The sequence below is a fragment of the Oryx dammah genome, unplaced genomic scaffold (assembly GCF_014754425.2).
Source record: "Oryx dammah isolate SB20612 unplaced genomic scaffold, SCBI_Odam_1.1 HiC_scaffold_21, whole genome shotgun sequence".
Taxonomy (NCBI): Eukaryota; Metazoa; Chordata; class Mammalia; order Artiodactyla; family Bovidae; genus Oryx; species Oryx dammah.
In genome coordinates, this window is record NW_024070205.1 from 28,852,345 (window position 1) to 28,863,963 (window position 11,619).

Here is an 11,619-nt window from a genome sequence, read left to right on the forward strand (position 1 = left end):
CACTGGCCCTTTTTGACCAGGGTGGAGGTGAGGAATCTCCGACTCCTCCTCTTAAGCTCCCCCTTAAGCTTCTGGGCCTCACCTTTGCCCTCCCTCCTGTTTCCTACAGAGGCTGGGTGGGAGGGGCAGCCACCAGCGCCAGTCCCAGGACTTGTCTGCACTCCCAGGGCAGGGCACTCCTTCTCCCCTCCTCCCCAGCTGTGGGGCCTGAGCACCTGCCACTCGGGCTAAACCCAGGAGAATCCAAGCGGTCCCCAAGACCTCTTGTTGGCTACCACCTTGGGGCTGGCCAGCGGGTGCCCAGCCTGCCCAGTCTGGGAGGAGCTCCTCAGCCCTTAAGCCCCTCAGCACTGTGGCCTCCAGGGCTTCAGGAGGAAAAGGGTGGACACGTGGAAGAGGCAGGTGTGAGGCCATGAAGGTGGAGTTCTGGGCAGGGTGGCCCTGCCCCTGGTATTGACTGGAGCTTAGTGAGGGGGTGGCCCCAGCAGGAGAGAGGCCCCCTGGGGCAGAGGTTGAGACGGACAGGGTGGTGCCGGCTCCCACCTGAGCAGCCTGGCAGCTGACAGTAGTGCCCAGGGACGGGAGGTTCCATCTCACCAGACACCAAGGGCCACTTCCATGCTTGGGCCTCCGCTCCAGAGAACCGCCAGGAAGAGGGGCGGGACTAGGAGAGCAAGTCCTTGCCAGGCGAGCAACCAAAGCCACAAAGTCACTTGGTGAGACACAGCGGCTCTTAGGTTTCCATCTCCTACCCACCCAGGGTGATTGGGTGAAGTACTGTGCTAGGAGTTCTTTACACATCTATAATTCTCAAAGGAACAGTGGGTGTCCATACCCCGACCTTAAAAATGGAGAGACTGAAGCTCAAAGAAAGGAAGTACTTGCTTGGGTCACATGTAACAGTGGATCCTGGGATTTCAGACCAGTTTCACAGGCCTCTGGAGCCCTCTGCTGTCACTTGGCAGTGGAACCACGGCACGGGAGCCAGACCAAAAGACCAGGCCGGGAAAGGGGACATCACACGGTGGTAGGGGTGGGAGGAGCAGTTGCTGAGATGTGGAGAGAAGGTCCCAAGCAGCTGCCTCTTGCCCAGGGCCTGGAGCTACAGCACTGGCCAAGCCAGAAGCAGGCACCAGCCCTTTGCCCCAGGGCCAGAGAGAAGGCTGGAGGGCCAGAGGAGCAGGAAGAGGCTTCCTGGTTGATCAGCACTCTGCTCCCCCGCCCCAACCCCGCCCCAGTCTCCCTTGGGGCCCAGGTGACCTTTCCCCCAGATCCCAGGGTCCAGGCCCTCCCCTGCAGGGAGGTGTGGGGGATGGAGGCAGCTGGGATTGGTTTGGAGCCGGCAGAGGCGTGTCCTGGGCTCCAAGGAAGGAGCAGAGCAGGTGGACTCCCGAGATAGACCAGGAGCTGCCTGGCAGCCAGCAGCTTCTCTGACCCAGACCTCTGCCCTCCAAGACATGGCCCCGGGCTCCCTCGATCCCCAGCCCTGTGGCCTTGACAGGGTGAAAACAGCCTAAGCACCGCCACTCCAGGGCCTGTGCCCACCCCACCCCCGGCCCCTGGCCCTGAGACCATGGAGACAGTGCCCCCAGCTGTGGACCTGGTGCTGGGTGCTTCAGCCTGTTGCCTGGCCTGTGTCTTCACCAACCCCCTGGAGGTAGTGAAGACGCGGCTGCAGCTTCAGGGGGAACTCCAGGCACGGGGCACCTACCCTCGGCTCTACCGGGGCTTTGTGGCCTCCGTCGTCGCGGTGGCTCGTGCAGATGGGCTGTGCGGGCTGCAGAAGGGGCTGGCTGCTGGCCTCCTCTACCAGGGCCTCATGAACGGTGTCCGCTTCTACTGCTACAGCCTGGCATGCCAGGCTGGCCTCAGCCAGCAGCCAGGAGGCACCGTGGTTGCGGGAGCTGTGGCGGGGGCATTGGGAGCCTTCGTGGGGAGCCCTGCTTACCTGGTGAGTGCATTGTCTCCATCCACCCCCTACCCTGTGACCCAGCTTGCATGGGAGCGGCAGCCTCCTGGGCTGGCCTCTAAGGAGCAGGTGGGGTGGGGCAGGCTGGGTGGGGCAGCTCCCCAGAACATCCCCGCCCAGGCTGCCTGGAATCTGCCCCTTGGTCCAGGGCACCAGGGCTTGGCCCTGATCCTCACTCCCCTTGGGCCGCACCCCACCAGTCCTGAGCCAGGGGAGGGGGTGGAGGGTGGCAGGAGGTCCCTTGTCTTCCTGTGCAAGAATAAAGCCTCCCTCTAGTGAGGGCCCCCTGTCCGAGCCTGGATGCTGTCATTGCTCTTGGTTCTCAGAACAGCTTTCTAAAGGTGAGCAGAAAGGTCACGAGAAGGTGAAGGAGCTTGTCCCAGGTCACACCTGATGCAAACGCAGGCTGCCTCTAGAGCCTCACCCTCAGCCCTATTCCACATATTGGGAGGCGGCAGGTGCGGGCTCAGGGAGGTCTGGGTGTCAGGGCCCAGCGAGGTGTGCCCTCGACACACACAGCTCCTCCAGGCTCTCCCAAGTTTCCATCCCCAGGCCCTGTGTCACCTCTGCACGCACAGGTCAAAACGCAGCTGCAGGCCCAGACGGTGGCCGCAATGGCCGTGGGGCACCAACACCATCACCAGGTAGGGACCGTCTCTCCTGAGAGCTCCCTGAGCTGGGCAGGTTGGACGGGCTCCTGGACAGGTACGGGCTGCCCAGTGACCCCATACCCTCTCCCCACAGAGCCTCTTGGGCGCCTTGGAGACCATCTGGCGGCAGCAGGGCCTGGCAGGGCTGTGGCGGGGCGTGGGTGGGGCCGTGCCCCGGGTCATGGTTGGCTCGGCCGCTCAGCTGGCCACCTTTGCCTCTGCCAAGGCCTGGGTGCAGGAGCGACAGGTGAGGCTCTAGGGACACCTGTGCCCACCTTCACACACAGGAGTAGGGGGGGCTCCTGCCTTCTTTCTTTCTGTCTGTCCAGATCCGCATCATACCCACACGTCTCCACCTGGACCCTACACAGGGAAGCCGAGGGCATGGTGACAGACGGGGCACCTTAATAAAGCTGAGGGCCCTGGCTCTGCCCTCAGGCCATGACCCTGGCTTTTGGGTCCAGCAAGAGTGAGGAGTCGGCAGTAGACCCTGAAGCTCAGGGGGGATGGGGTAGGGAGGGAGTGCTGGAGGGGCCTCCTCTGCCCCACATTCCCCAGGTCTTCCAGCCCCCAGGTGCTGAGATGGTGAGGTGATACCACGTGGGTGGGTGGAGGGCAGCTACGGGGGTCAGCAACCTGTATGTCCCCACAGTGGCTCCCGGAGGACAGCTGGCTGGTGGCCCTGGCCGGGGGCATGATCAGCAGTGTAGCTGTGGTTGCTGTCATGACCCCCTTCGACGTGGTCAGCACGCGGCTATATAATCAGCCAGTGGACGGGGCAGGCAGGGTAAGCAGGGGATAGAGCGGGGAGGGCTGGGTGCTGGCGAGCACCCCCCCAACACACACATCCAAACACACACCCAGGGCTAGGGACATGCGGACATGTGACCTACATGCACACACGTTAATTCGGCTTGTTTGCTGAACACCCATGTCCCAAGCATATGCTAAGCATTTTCACGTCCACATTTTAATTCTCTCCTCACAACCACCTTCATTTTCCTGATGAGGAGACTGGGGCTCAGAGAGATCAAGTGACTTGCCTAAGGTCACATAGCTCGTAAGTAGAGGAACCTGAACTGGAATCCAGGCCTGACCCCACAGCCTCACTGACACAAGTCCTCATATACACTGGTATAGGATGTGCCCAGCACAAAGGTGCCCTCCACAGCCTGCGTTAGGGATGAAATCCACCTGCATGCCGCTAGCCACGCCTGTCCTGGGGCGGGGGCTACCTGGAGGAAGCAGCTCCTTTTGAACTTTCACAGCCCAAAGGGACACCTTTATGTGATTCGCTGAGCTTGGGGGCAGTGCCTTTTCTGAAGTACCACAAAGGCCTCACACAGATACACGCCATTGTGCCAGCCAGGGCCCCACAATGCCTGCAGTGATGTCTGCCCTGTGTCTGTCCCCAGGGCAAGCTATATGGCGGCCTCGCCGATTGCCTGGTGAAGATCTGGCGGCAGGAGGGCCCCCTGGCGCTCTACAAGGGTCTGGGCCCCGTCTACCTGCGCCTGGGCCCCCACACCATCCTAAGCATGCTCTTCTGGGATGAACTCCGGAAACTGGCCCGGCGGGGCCAGCACCACGGCAGCTAGGTGGTGTCCTTCACCCCAACACAGCCGGCCACTTAGCAGGACGTGATGGCCCGCTGCAGCTGGGAATGGCTGTTCCATAGCCAGCCCAGGCCCAGGCCCTGCCCTAGGTCCAGGGAGAGTGTGGTCAGACAGCTGTGGTCAACCCAGCCCCTGGGCCCACATAGGGCCAGCGGACCCACCTGGAATCACCACCCACTCCATTCTCCAGAAAGTGTTCATCCTTCTCTGTCCCAGGTTACCTTATCCCAGAGCCTTACTCGTCACAATAACCACTCCAAGGTGTGAACAGCGCTGTGAGCTGGGTCACATACAATATCAACTTGCTTACACAGTGAAAGTGAAAGTGAAGTTGCTCAGTAGTGTCTGACTCTTTGCGACCCTATAGACTGTAGCTTACCAGGTTCCTCTGTCCATGGGATTTTCCAGGCAATAGTACTGGAGTGAATTGCCATTTCCTTCTCCAGGGGATTTTCCCAATCCAGGGCTAGAACCCGGGTCTCCTGCACTGTAGACAGACACTTTACCATCTAAGCCACCAGGGAAGTCCTGGGAGGTAGTAAAACTCTGTTGCTGATGAGGAAGTGGAGGCTCAGAAAGGTGAAGTGCTTTGACCAAAGCCACGTAGCTTTGAAGGGTCAGAGCTGGAACTGGAACTCACCTCTGCCCACCCCCGACCTATGTGCCCTTGGTGAGAGCCAGGACTATGGGGGCCGGAGTGGCCCTGAGGATCACTGCACACATGGGGAGGTCCTGGGGAGCACCGTGAGGCACTGGGGCCATCGTCTGTGTTAGTCTGCCAAGGCCACCATTACAGAGCTCCTCAGACTAGGCAGCTTAAACAACAGACTGTTCTTTTCTCACAGTTCTGGAGACTACCTGTCTGGGTTTGGTCTCCTCTGAGGCCTCCCTTCTTGGCATGTAGACACCTGTCTTCTCCCAGGGTCCCCACCTGGTCTTCCCTCTTTGTGTCTGGGTCCTAATCCCCTCTTAAAAGAACACCAGTTATATTGGATTAGGCCTCACGCTAATGACCTCATGCTCCTTAATTACTTCCTTAAAGACCCCATCTCCAAATACAGTCACCTTCTGCGGTTAGAACTTCCCTACATGAATCTGGGGTGGAGGAGGGGACACAACACAGCCCCTCAACTACGGGCTTTTACTGAGGGTCTCCTAGACGCCCAGCACTGTGGGCATTTGCACAGATTCTCATGACAATTCTGAAAGGTAGCTCTTGATGTGTCCATTATTCAGATGAGCAGACTGAGGTCCCAGGAAAGGAAGCTACTTTCCCAAGCTAGTAGAGCTGGGTATCCTCATCCCAGACCCTCTCCTTTGTCCAAGCTGCAGCCACACTCCCCCCATGGGCGTGTCCCTAAGGCACTGACCTTTGTGCTACAGAAGTGGGCGCTGAGTGCCTGAAGAGGCAGGACTGGCTGAGGTCAAGTGGCCTGAACTGCCTTCCCTGCCACACCCCATGTCTGCAAAGAGCTGCTCCCCAGGCGCAGCCCTACTGCACACTCCAAACCAATAAAGTTTTCTATTTTGTCTACTTCAACGGCTCCGCACTGCTGGCAGCCTCAGTCTCTGGACTCCAGAACCCCAACCCGTGGCTGGCTCTTCTGTCTGGGAAAGGAGGACCCAAAAGAACTGGGGCGGCCCCACCCCTCAGGCCAAGCGAGGCTTGCCTGCCGCCTAGTGGGCACGAGGAAGATCGTCACGGCGGGCGGCCCTGCGGTGCAGGGGGCGAGGGCCTGGAGCTGGGTTCTGACGCTGCCCCACCCCACCCCCACCGCCACCCCCCCACACTACCCCACTCCATCCCCACCCTACCCCCACCGCCACCCCCAGCCCCCCCACCCTACTCTGCCCCCGGCAGTGGGAGGGGAGACACCCCTTCCAGGCCTTGGGCTGAGAAAGCGAAGCCTTAGGCTGTGGGGGATGGACCCCGTCCCCTTCCAGACCTCAGGCTGTGGGGGGTGGAAGCCCCCTTCCAGACCTTGGGCGGAGCGGGGAACCCCACACTTCAGGCCGAGAGGGAGAACCCATAACAGAGGCTGAGGAAGGACAGATGAGGCTTGGGGCTTCAGGAAGGCGCTGTGGTGCAAGGCCCAGAGGAGGGTGAGAAAAGTGGGCGCCAGACTCGAGCAGGACCGAGACCAGCTCACCTAGGGATGCCCTCCACCCCATGCTGCCCAAATGGCAAGCGCCTGGGCAGCGGTCTTAACTCACAGCCCCGAAAGTTTAAGGCCCTGGCTCTCATCCCTTCCCCTCCCCTGGGCTTTTGACCCCTCCCGGCTCCTCCCCTCGCCTCCATCACCTTTGCCCGGTGGCGGTGACGTTGCGGTCTCTCCGGTGCAGACCTGGCCGGAGGCCGGGCTGGATCCCCGCGGCCATGTTCTCCCTACTGTCTCCCACCTCCTGGCTCCCCAGCCTCCCCTCCCTCGACTGGGGCTCCGGCCTCCTCGACGCCCTCCTGCAAGGTGAGCACCTCCCCCTTGCCCCTCAGCCCCGCCCCCTGCCGGACACCTGCTCAGCTCCCGGCGATCCCACCCACGTGGAGGATCCCGCCGCCCTGCCTGCCGGCTCCTCTAACCCTACCACACCGCCCACCCTCCCTACTGCCCCCGTCAGGCCTCGTCGGGGCCTGCGCAGTCTCCATCCTGAACAACCTCCTGAAGGTCTACTTCTTCGTGGGCTGTGCCAAGTGAGTGCCCACCTCCCCTGCGCCCTGAAACCCACAGTGAGAAGAGGCCTCTGAGAGGAGGGCCGGGAGGAAGAGGCCGCCCCTCCCTCACCCCAGGGAGTGGCTGGGAGCACCGGGACCCCCTCCAGGGACCAGGCTGGTGGTTCTGCACCCTCTGTCTGTCTCCTCTGCCCACCCCTGTCTGTCTCCATAGCCACCCGGAGCTTCGTCTTGAAAAGCAGAGGCTGCAGGCCCGGTGGGCGTCGCTGGAGACCGTGTATCTGGCAGGGCTGGCCCTGATTCTGACCGTTGTGGGGGTCCGGGTGGCTGCCCTCGTAGTGCTCGAGTTCTCCCTCCGGGCTGTCTCCATGCTGCTTTCCCTGGACAAGGTGAGACCACAGGGAGGTGGTGGGTGAGGACGGCCTGGCCCTGGGCCCTAGTTTTCACCCCGGAATAAAAAAACTGGGCAAAACTGTGATTGCCAAAGCCCAGTCTCCACTCAGAGTGGACACAGCCCCAGGCCAAGAAGATAACACAGCAGCTCGAGGCTGTCTGGAGCTTCCCAGCAGCCAGGCACTGTGCTAGATCCTCTGAGCGAATCATCTCATCCTTGTGACCACAGTGGGTAAAAGTTCGCTCGGATCCCAGTTTCGCACGTGGGAAACTAAGGCTCAGAGAGGCAGAGGGGCTTATCCACGGTCAACAACCAGCAAGAAGTAGAGTCAGGCTTTGAACCCAGTTCTTCACGGCTCTGAGCCGCCACTCTTCGGCCAGCAGACCAGTCCCAAGTAATAACCATGACTGAAATTAAGCTGAAAGAAATGATACAGTGACGAAACTTCCCTGGCAGTCCAGTGGCTAAGACTCTGTGTTTTTAATGTAGGGGGTGTGGTGGGTTCGATCCTTGGCCAGGGAACTAAAAATCACACATGCCTGCATGACCTGGCCAAAAAATAAATTTAAAAAGACAAAAGAGACGATCCCAGTGGGCTTGACCTGAAGGCAATATTTCCTCTTTGGGAACGATCCCTGAGGTTCGTTCAGGCTCCAGCCTCCTACAGAGTGGAGCATCTGTACTGTGACACCCTCTGGGTCCCACCAGGGTGATGAGCAGCCTAAGCCCCCATCATTGTCCGGGGGGCCACCCACCCAGGGCTCCAGGGGCACCGAGAAGCTACAGCTGTACTTGCTGTGCCAGTACTCACTGGGCTGCGGGCTGACCTGCGGCCTGAGCTTCCTGCAGGAGGGCGCCCCGCACCGCACGCTGAACCTGATGCTGGGCCTGGGGCTGGCAGCGCTGTTCAGCACGGGTGCCCAGCACCTCCGCCACCACGTCTGCCGGCTCTACGAGCTGCACAGCAGCCAGCGTTACTGTGGGGTCTGCCTGAGCCTGCTGGCAGGCGCGCACCACCTCCCCCGGCTGCTGGGCCGCACCCTGGCCGTGACCTTTATAGTGGGCAACCTGGCCGCCGTGGCCCTCATCAACCGGGACTTCCTGACCACCTCGGAGGCCGTGCGCTTCTGGACGCCTCTCACCATCTGCTACACCCTGCTGGTCATCTACATGCAGGGTAAGGGCCACGGGCAGCAGCTGATTCATTCGACACTCACACCCTACCGTCTGACCCGGGCCCAGTGCTGTGCTAGGCCCTGGGGAGGATGACAACACTCAGATCTGGCCCCTGCCATCCCAGAGCACCCAGTCTGGTAACAACAGCCATGCAGTAAACAGAGAAGGGTACAGGGTGCTGGGTGAGCCCAGTGAAACAGTACTTGAATTGGGCCTCAAGGATAAGCAGCAGCCCCTGGGAGAGATCACAACGAGGGAATCATGTACCAAAGCCCAGAGGTGACTCAAGGCCTGAAAACAGCAGGGAGGGGACGAGGCTGGCCGGGTTCACAGGGGCCCAATGGAGAGCTGTCATCAGCCAGGTGAGGCAGTCTGTTCAGACGCTGTTGTAGGGTTTTAAGCAGCGGTGAGTGACCTGTTCAGATCTGGGCCTGAGGAGGAGCCACCTGGCTGCAGGGTAGGGATGGGGCCGAAAAGACAGGACAAGGAAGGGCAGTCAGGCAAACAGGGCAGAGATGCAGAGGCCCTGATGTGGGAATGAGCCTACCACGCTTGATGGACCACAAGAAAACTGGGATGGTTGGAGGTAGTGAGCCTGAGATGATGTTGGATGGTAGACTCCGATCAGATGGGGCAGGACCTCTTTGTAAGGTAAGGAGTCTGGAGTTTATTCCAGATGCACGGGGACGTCCTGGGAGGATTATAAGCAGAGGAATGATTCCATCTTGTTAGTGTATTTAGAAGGCTACTGGTTGCTGAGTACACGCTGAGTTGTGGGATCCAGACTAGAAGCCAGGGGCCCAGTGAGAAAGCTGATTTGAGAGATGAAAGCAGAAAGAGCCTGCAGGGCTCACTGATGGATCGGCCGTGGGAATGCAGGAAAGAGAAGAGTCAGGACAACTCCAGGGCGAGACCCTGGGTGGGCAGTGAGGCCCAGGAGGAAGAAATGCCCTGCAGTTGCAGAATGGAGATGGGGCAGAGAGGAAGGGAGGGGGGCTGCCTGTGGAAGGAAAGGCTCTCACCTTCCTGGGGAGGAAAGCGGTGGGGGAGCTGGGAGGTCCAGGCCCCAACTCAGCCGGACCTCAGGGTGGGGCCGCAGGGATCAGGCAGGTGGCCAGTGATAGGGACCCTGTTTGCAGAGGAGCAGCGGCAGCGCCCTGGCCTGAAGAGCCATGTCCAGACGGTGCTGGTGCGCATGTGCGGTCTCTTCGTGCTGCTGGTGACAGTGGGCCGCTGGCTGGACCTCCTGGGTATCCTCATCTCCCTGCTGGGCGAGCTCTGGTGCCTGGTGGGCATCCGCACCCTGCTTGATCTTTGCCAGATACAGGTGGGCACCCCCACCCTGAAGGTCCCCCAGACACTGAAGCCCTGCTCCAGACAGCCCCGGGAACCTCACCAAGTCAGGGTTAACTTTTGACCCCTCAGAAGCCCACGTCACTAGGAATGGAGCAATTGAGGGGCACCCCCACCCCATCCATAGCCCACCCCATCCTGTGCCCCAGAGCCCCAAATGAGAGGAGCATCCTGGAAAATTGGAGGCCTGAGTGCCCCCACAGGATGGAGGGGATTGAGTGGCACTTCCATCCTTTCCTCCCTGTCTCCCCTCAGGATTTTCCACCCCAGAGGCCTTCGGTGTCAGCTCCAAGCCAGCCCCAGCCCTCAGCCCCTGCCCAGCCTGAGGAGGGGACAGCTACCTCTTGAGTGACCTCAGCAGGGACTTGGGAGGCTCTCAGGTCCCCTCAGGCTCCCCTGGAGGCCTTGACCCCAGGCTGCTGCCTGGAGGCAGAATGGCAAGGATGCCCTCTACCTGGAGCACTGGGGATCTGCGGGAGGGCGGGGAGGATTTGGGGCTGGGTCCCTCAGAGGGTGGGAGTACCTGGAGGCCGCTGGGTTAACCTTTTCCTTTTTCTCAGGGCGGGGGAACAGATACAGGTCCCCTAGACCTGCCTTCCCAGGGGCATTGGGGGGACTTTTGTCCCCATGATGGCTTCCCCTGTTCCCCACCTCCCTGCCCTTTCCACAAACAATAAAGGTGACTTTCTCAGATTTTTCTTAGAAACGTGAACACACTGAGAGGTGAAGAGACTTGTCTAAGGCGACAGAGCTCTTCTGACTGGGGCAGGCTCCTGGGATGTGTGCCTAGTTGGGTCCCTGGGATTCAGGAATTTGGTGTGGAGGTGGCTGAAGAGTGATCCAGATGCAGTGGCATGGATGGGCACATGGTCTAGGACTCCCCGGCTGTCTTGGGTGGAGGATGCCCATGTCCTGTCCCATCCCAGGTTGAGAAACCAGTGGAGGGGCTATGATGCTTGGGCCTCTGCTGGTGCCCTTGGGTCCCCCACCTCTGACCCTTACATGGGGATCCTTCCCATCTCAGCCGTGTTCAGCCTTGTATCCCCCGCAGCTCATGAAGGTCAGAGTATATGGAAGAAAGGTTAGGCACCAACAACTCTGCTTATCTGCTGTGTGGCCTTGGGTAGGCCACTGCCCCTCTCTGAACCTAGCAGAAGAACAACTGTCATCTGTTGGGCACTGTGCTAAGCATCTTTATTATCTCATTTCATTTTAACGTCAGACCCAAGAGACAGGTACTGTTACTACTTTTTATAGATTCAGAAACCAAGGCTCAGAGAGGTTAAGGGAATTACTCAAGGGACCACAGCTAGTTAATGGCAGAGCCAGGATTTGAATTCAGGTAGCCTGACATCCAGAGTTCAAGTGCCCAGCGTGCTCTGTGCTCCTCACTTCTTGTTGAAGAATTGGAGCCAGGGAAGTTAACAGAGGTAGGCATAGTAAATATGGCAGGTCCATTCCTGGTAAATTCTGGAATGTGGCTCCCACCACCTTTTGTCCAGGTTAACCTGAGGCTGTACTATACCTATGATCTCCTAGTCCAGGCACCAGCCCACAGGGCAGTTTGCATCCATGGGGACTGAGGGCCCCAACTCAGGGGTCCTTTTCCAGAAGAGACCCCACAGGGCAAAGGAGACTCCCAGCCAAGGGACTTCCAAACAGGTTGTGAGGGTCTGGTTGTCTGGGAGAGGCAGGGGAGGCACCTGGGAGGAGGCAGGACCTGGAGAAGGTTCTTGGAGGATTCCAGGTTCTGATGGAACTTCTCAGCCAAAGCCTATTGCTTTGGAGCAGAC

The 11,619-nt window shown here is 59.9% G+C and overlaps 2 protein-coding genes across 3 annotated transcripts; both read left to right on the forward strand.

The window, feature by feature from the left end:
- The first annotated feature begins 58 nt into the window (after window positions 1-58).
- SLC25A34 (solute carrier family 25 member 34) lies at window positions 59-5,775 on the forward strand. Of its 2 annotated transcripts, XM_040264008.1 has the most exons (6): window positions 59-1,657; window positions 1,849-1,951; window positions 2,522-2,613; window positions 2,714-2,866; window positions 3,272-3,406; window positions 4,035-5,775. In XM_040264008.1, exons 1-6 carry the CDS (start codon window positions 1,574-1,576, stop codon window positions 4,215-4,217), a joined length of 750 nt encoding a protein of 249 aa, XP_040119942.1. In that variant the 5' UTR covers window positions 59-1,573; the 3' UTR covers window positions 4,218-5,775. The 2 variants fall into 2 exon arrangements, with proteins under 2 accessions (XP_040119942.1, XP_040119941.1); XM_040264007.1 differs by having other exon boundaries at window positions 59-1,951; window positions 2,548-2,613.
- Window positions 5,776-6,126: 351 nt separating this feature from the next.
- Window positions 6,127-10,538, forward strand: TMEM82 (transmembrane protein 82). The gene is made up of 6 exons (XM_040264011.1): window positions 6,127-6,700; window positions 6,852-6,924; window positions 7,118-7,292; window positions 8,057-8,474; window positions 9,613-9,800; window positions 10,082-10,538. Exons 1-6 carry the CDS (start codon window positions 6,613-6,615, stop codon window positions 10,172-10,174), a joined length of 1,035 nt encoding a protein of 344 aa, XP_040119945.1. The 5' UTR covers window positions 6,127-6,612; the 3' UTR covers window positions 10,175-10,538.
- The last annotated feature ends 1,081 nt before the right edge of the window (window positions 10,539-11,619 follow it).

Coding starts and splice junctions, on each gene's coding strand:
- SLC25A34 (XM_040264007.1), top strand. CDS start 1,574: ATGGAGACAGTGCCCCCAGCTGTGGACCTGGTGCTGGGTGCTTCAGCC. Junction 1,952..2,547: donor TGGGGAGCCCTGCTTACCTG/GTGAGTGCATTG, acceptor CTGCACGCACAG/GTCAAAACGCAGCTGCAGGC. Junction 3,407..4,034: donor CAGTGGACGGGGCAGGCAGG/GTAAGCAGGGGA, acceptor GTCTGTCCCCAG/GGCAAGCTATATGGCGGCCT.
- TMEM82 (XM_040264011.1), top strand. CDS start 6,613: ATGTTCTCCCTACTGTCTCCCACCTCCTGGCTCCCCAGCCTCCCCTCC. Junction 6,701..6,851: donor CCTCGACGCCCTCCTGCAAG/GTGAGCACCTCC, acceptor TGCCCCCGTCAG/GCCTCGTCGGGGCCTGCGCA. Junction 9,801..10,081: donor TTGATCTTTGCCAGATACAG/GTGGGCACCCCC, acceptor GTCTCCCCTCAG/GATTTTCCACCCCAGAGGCC.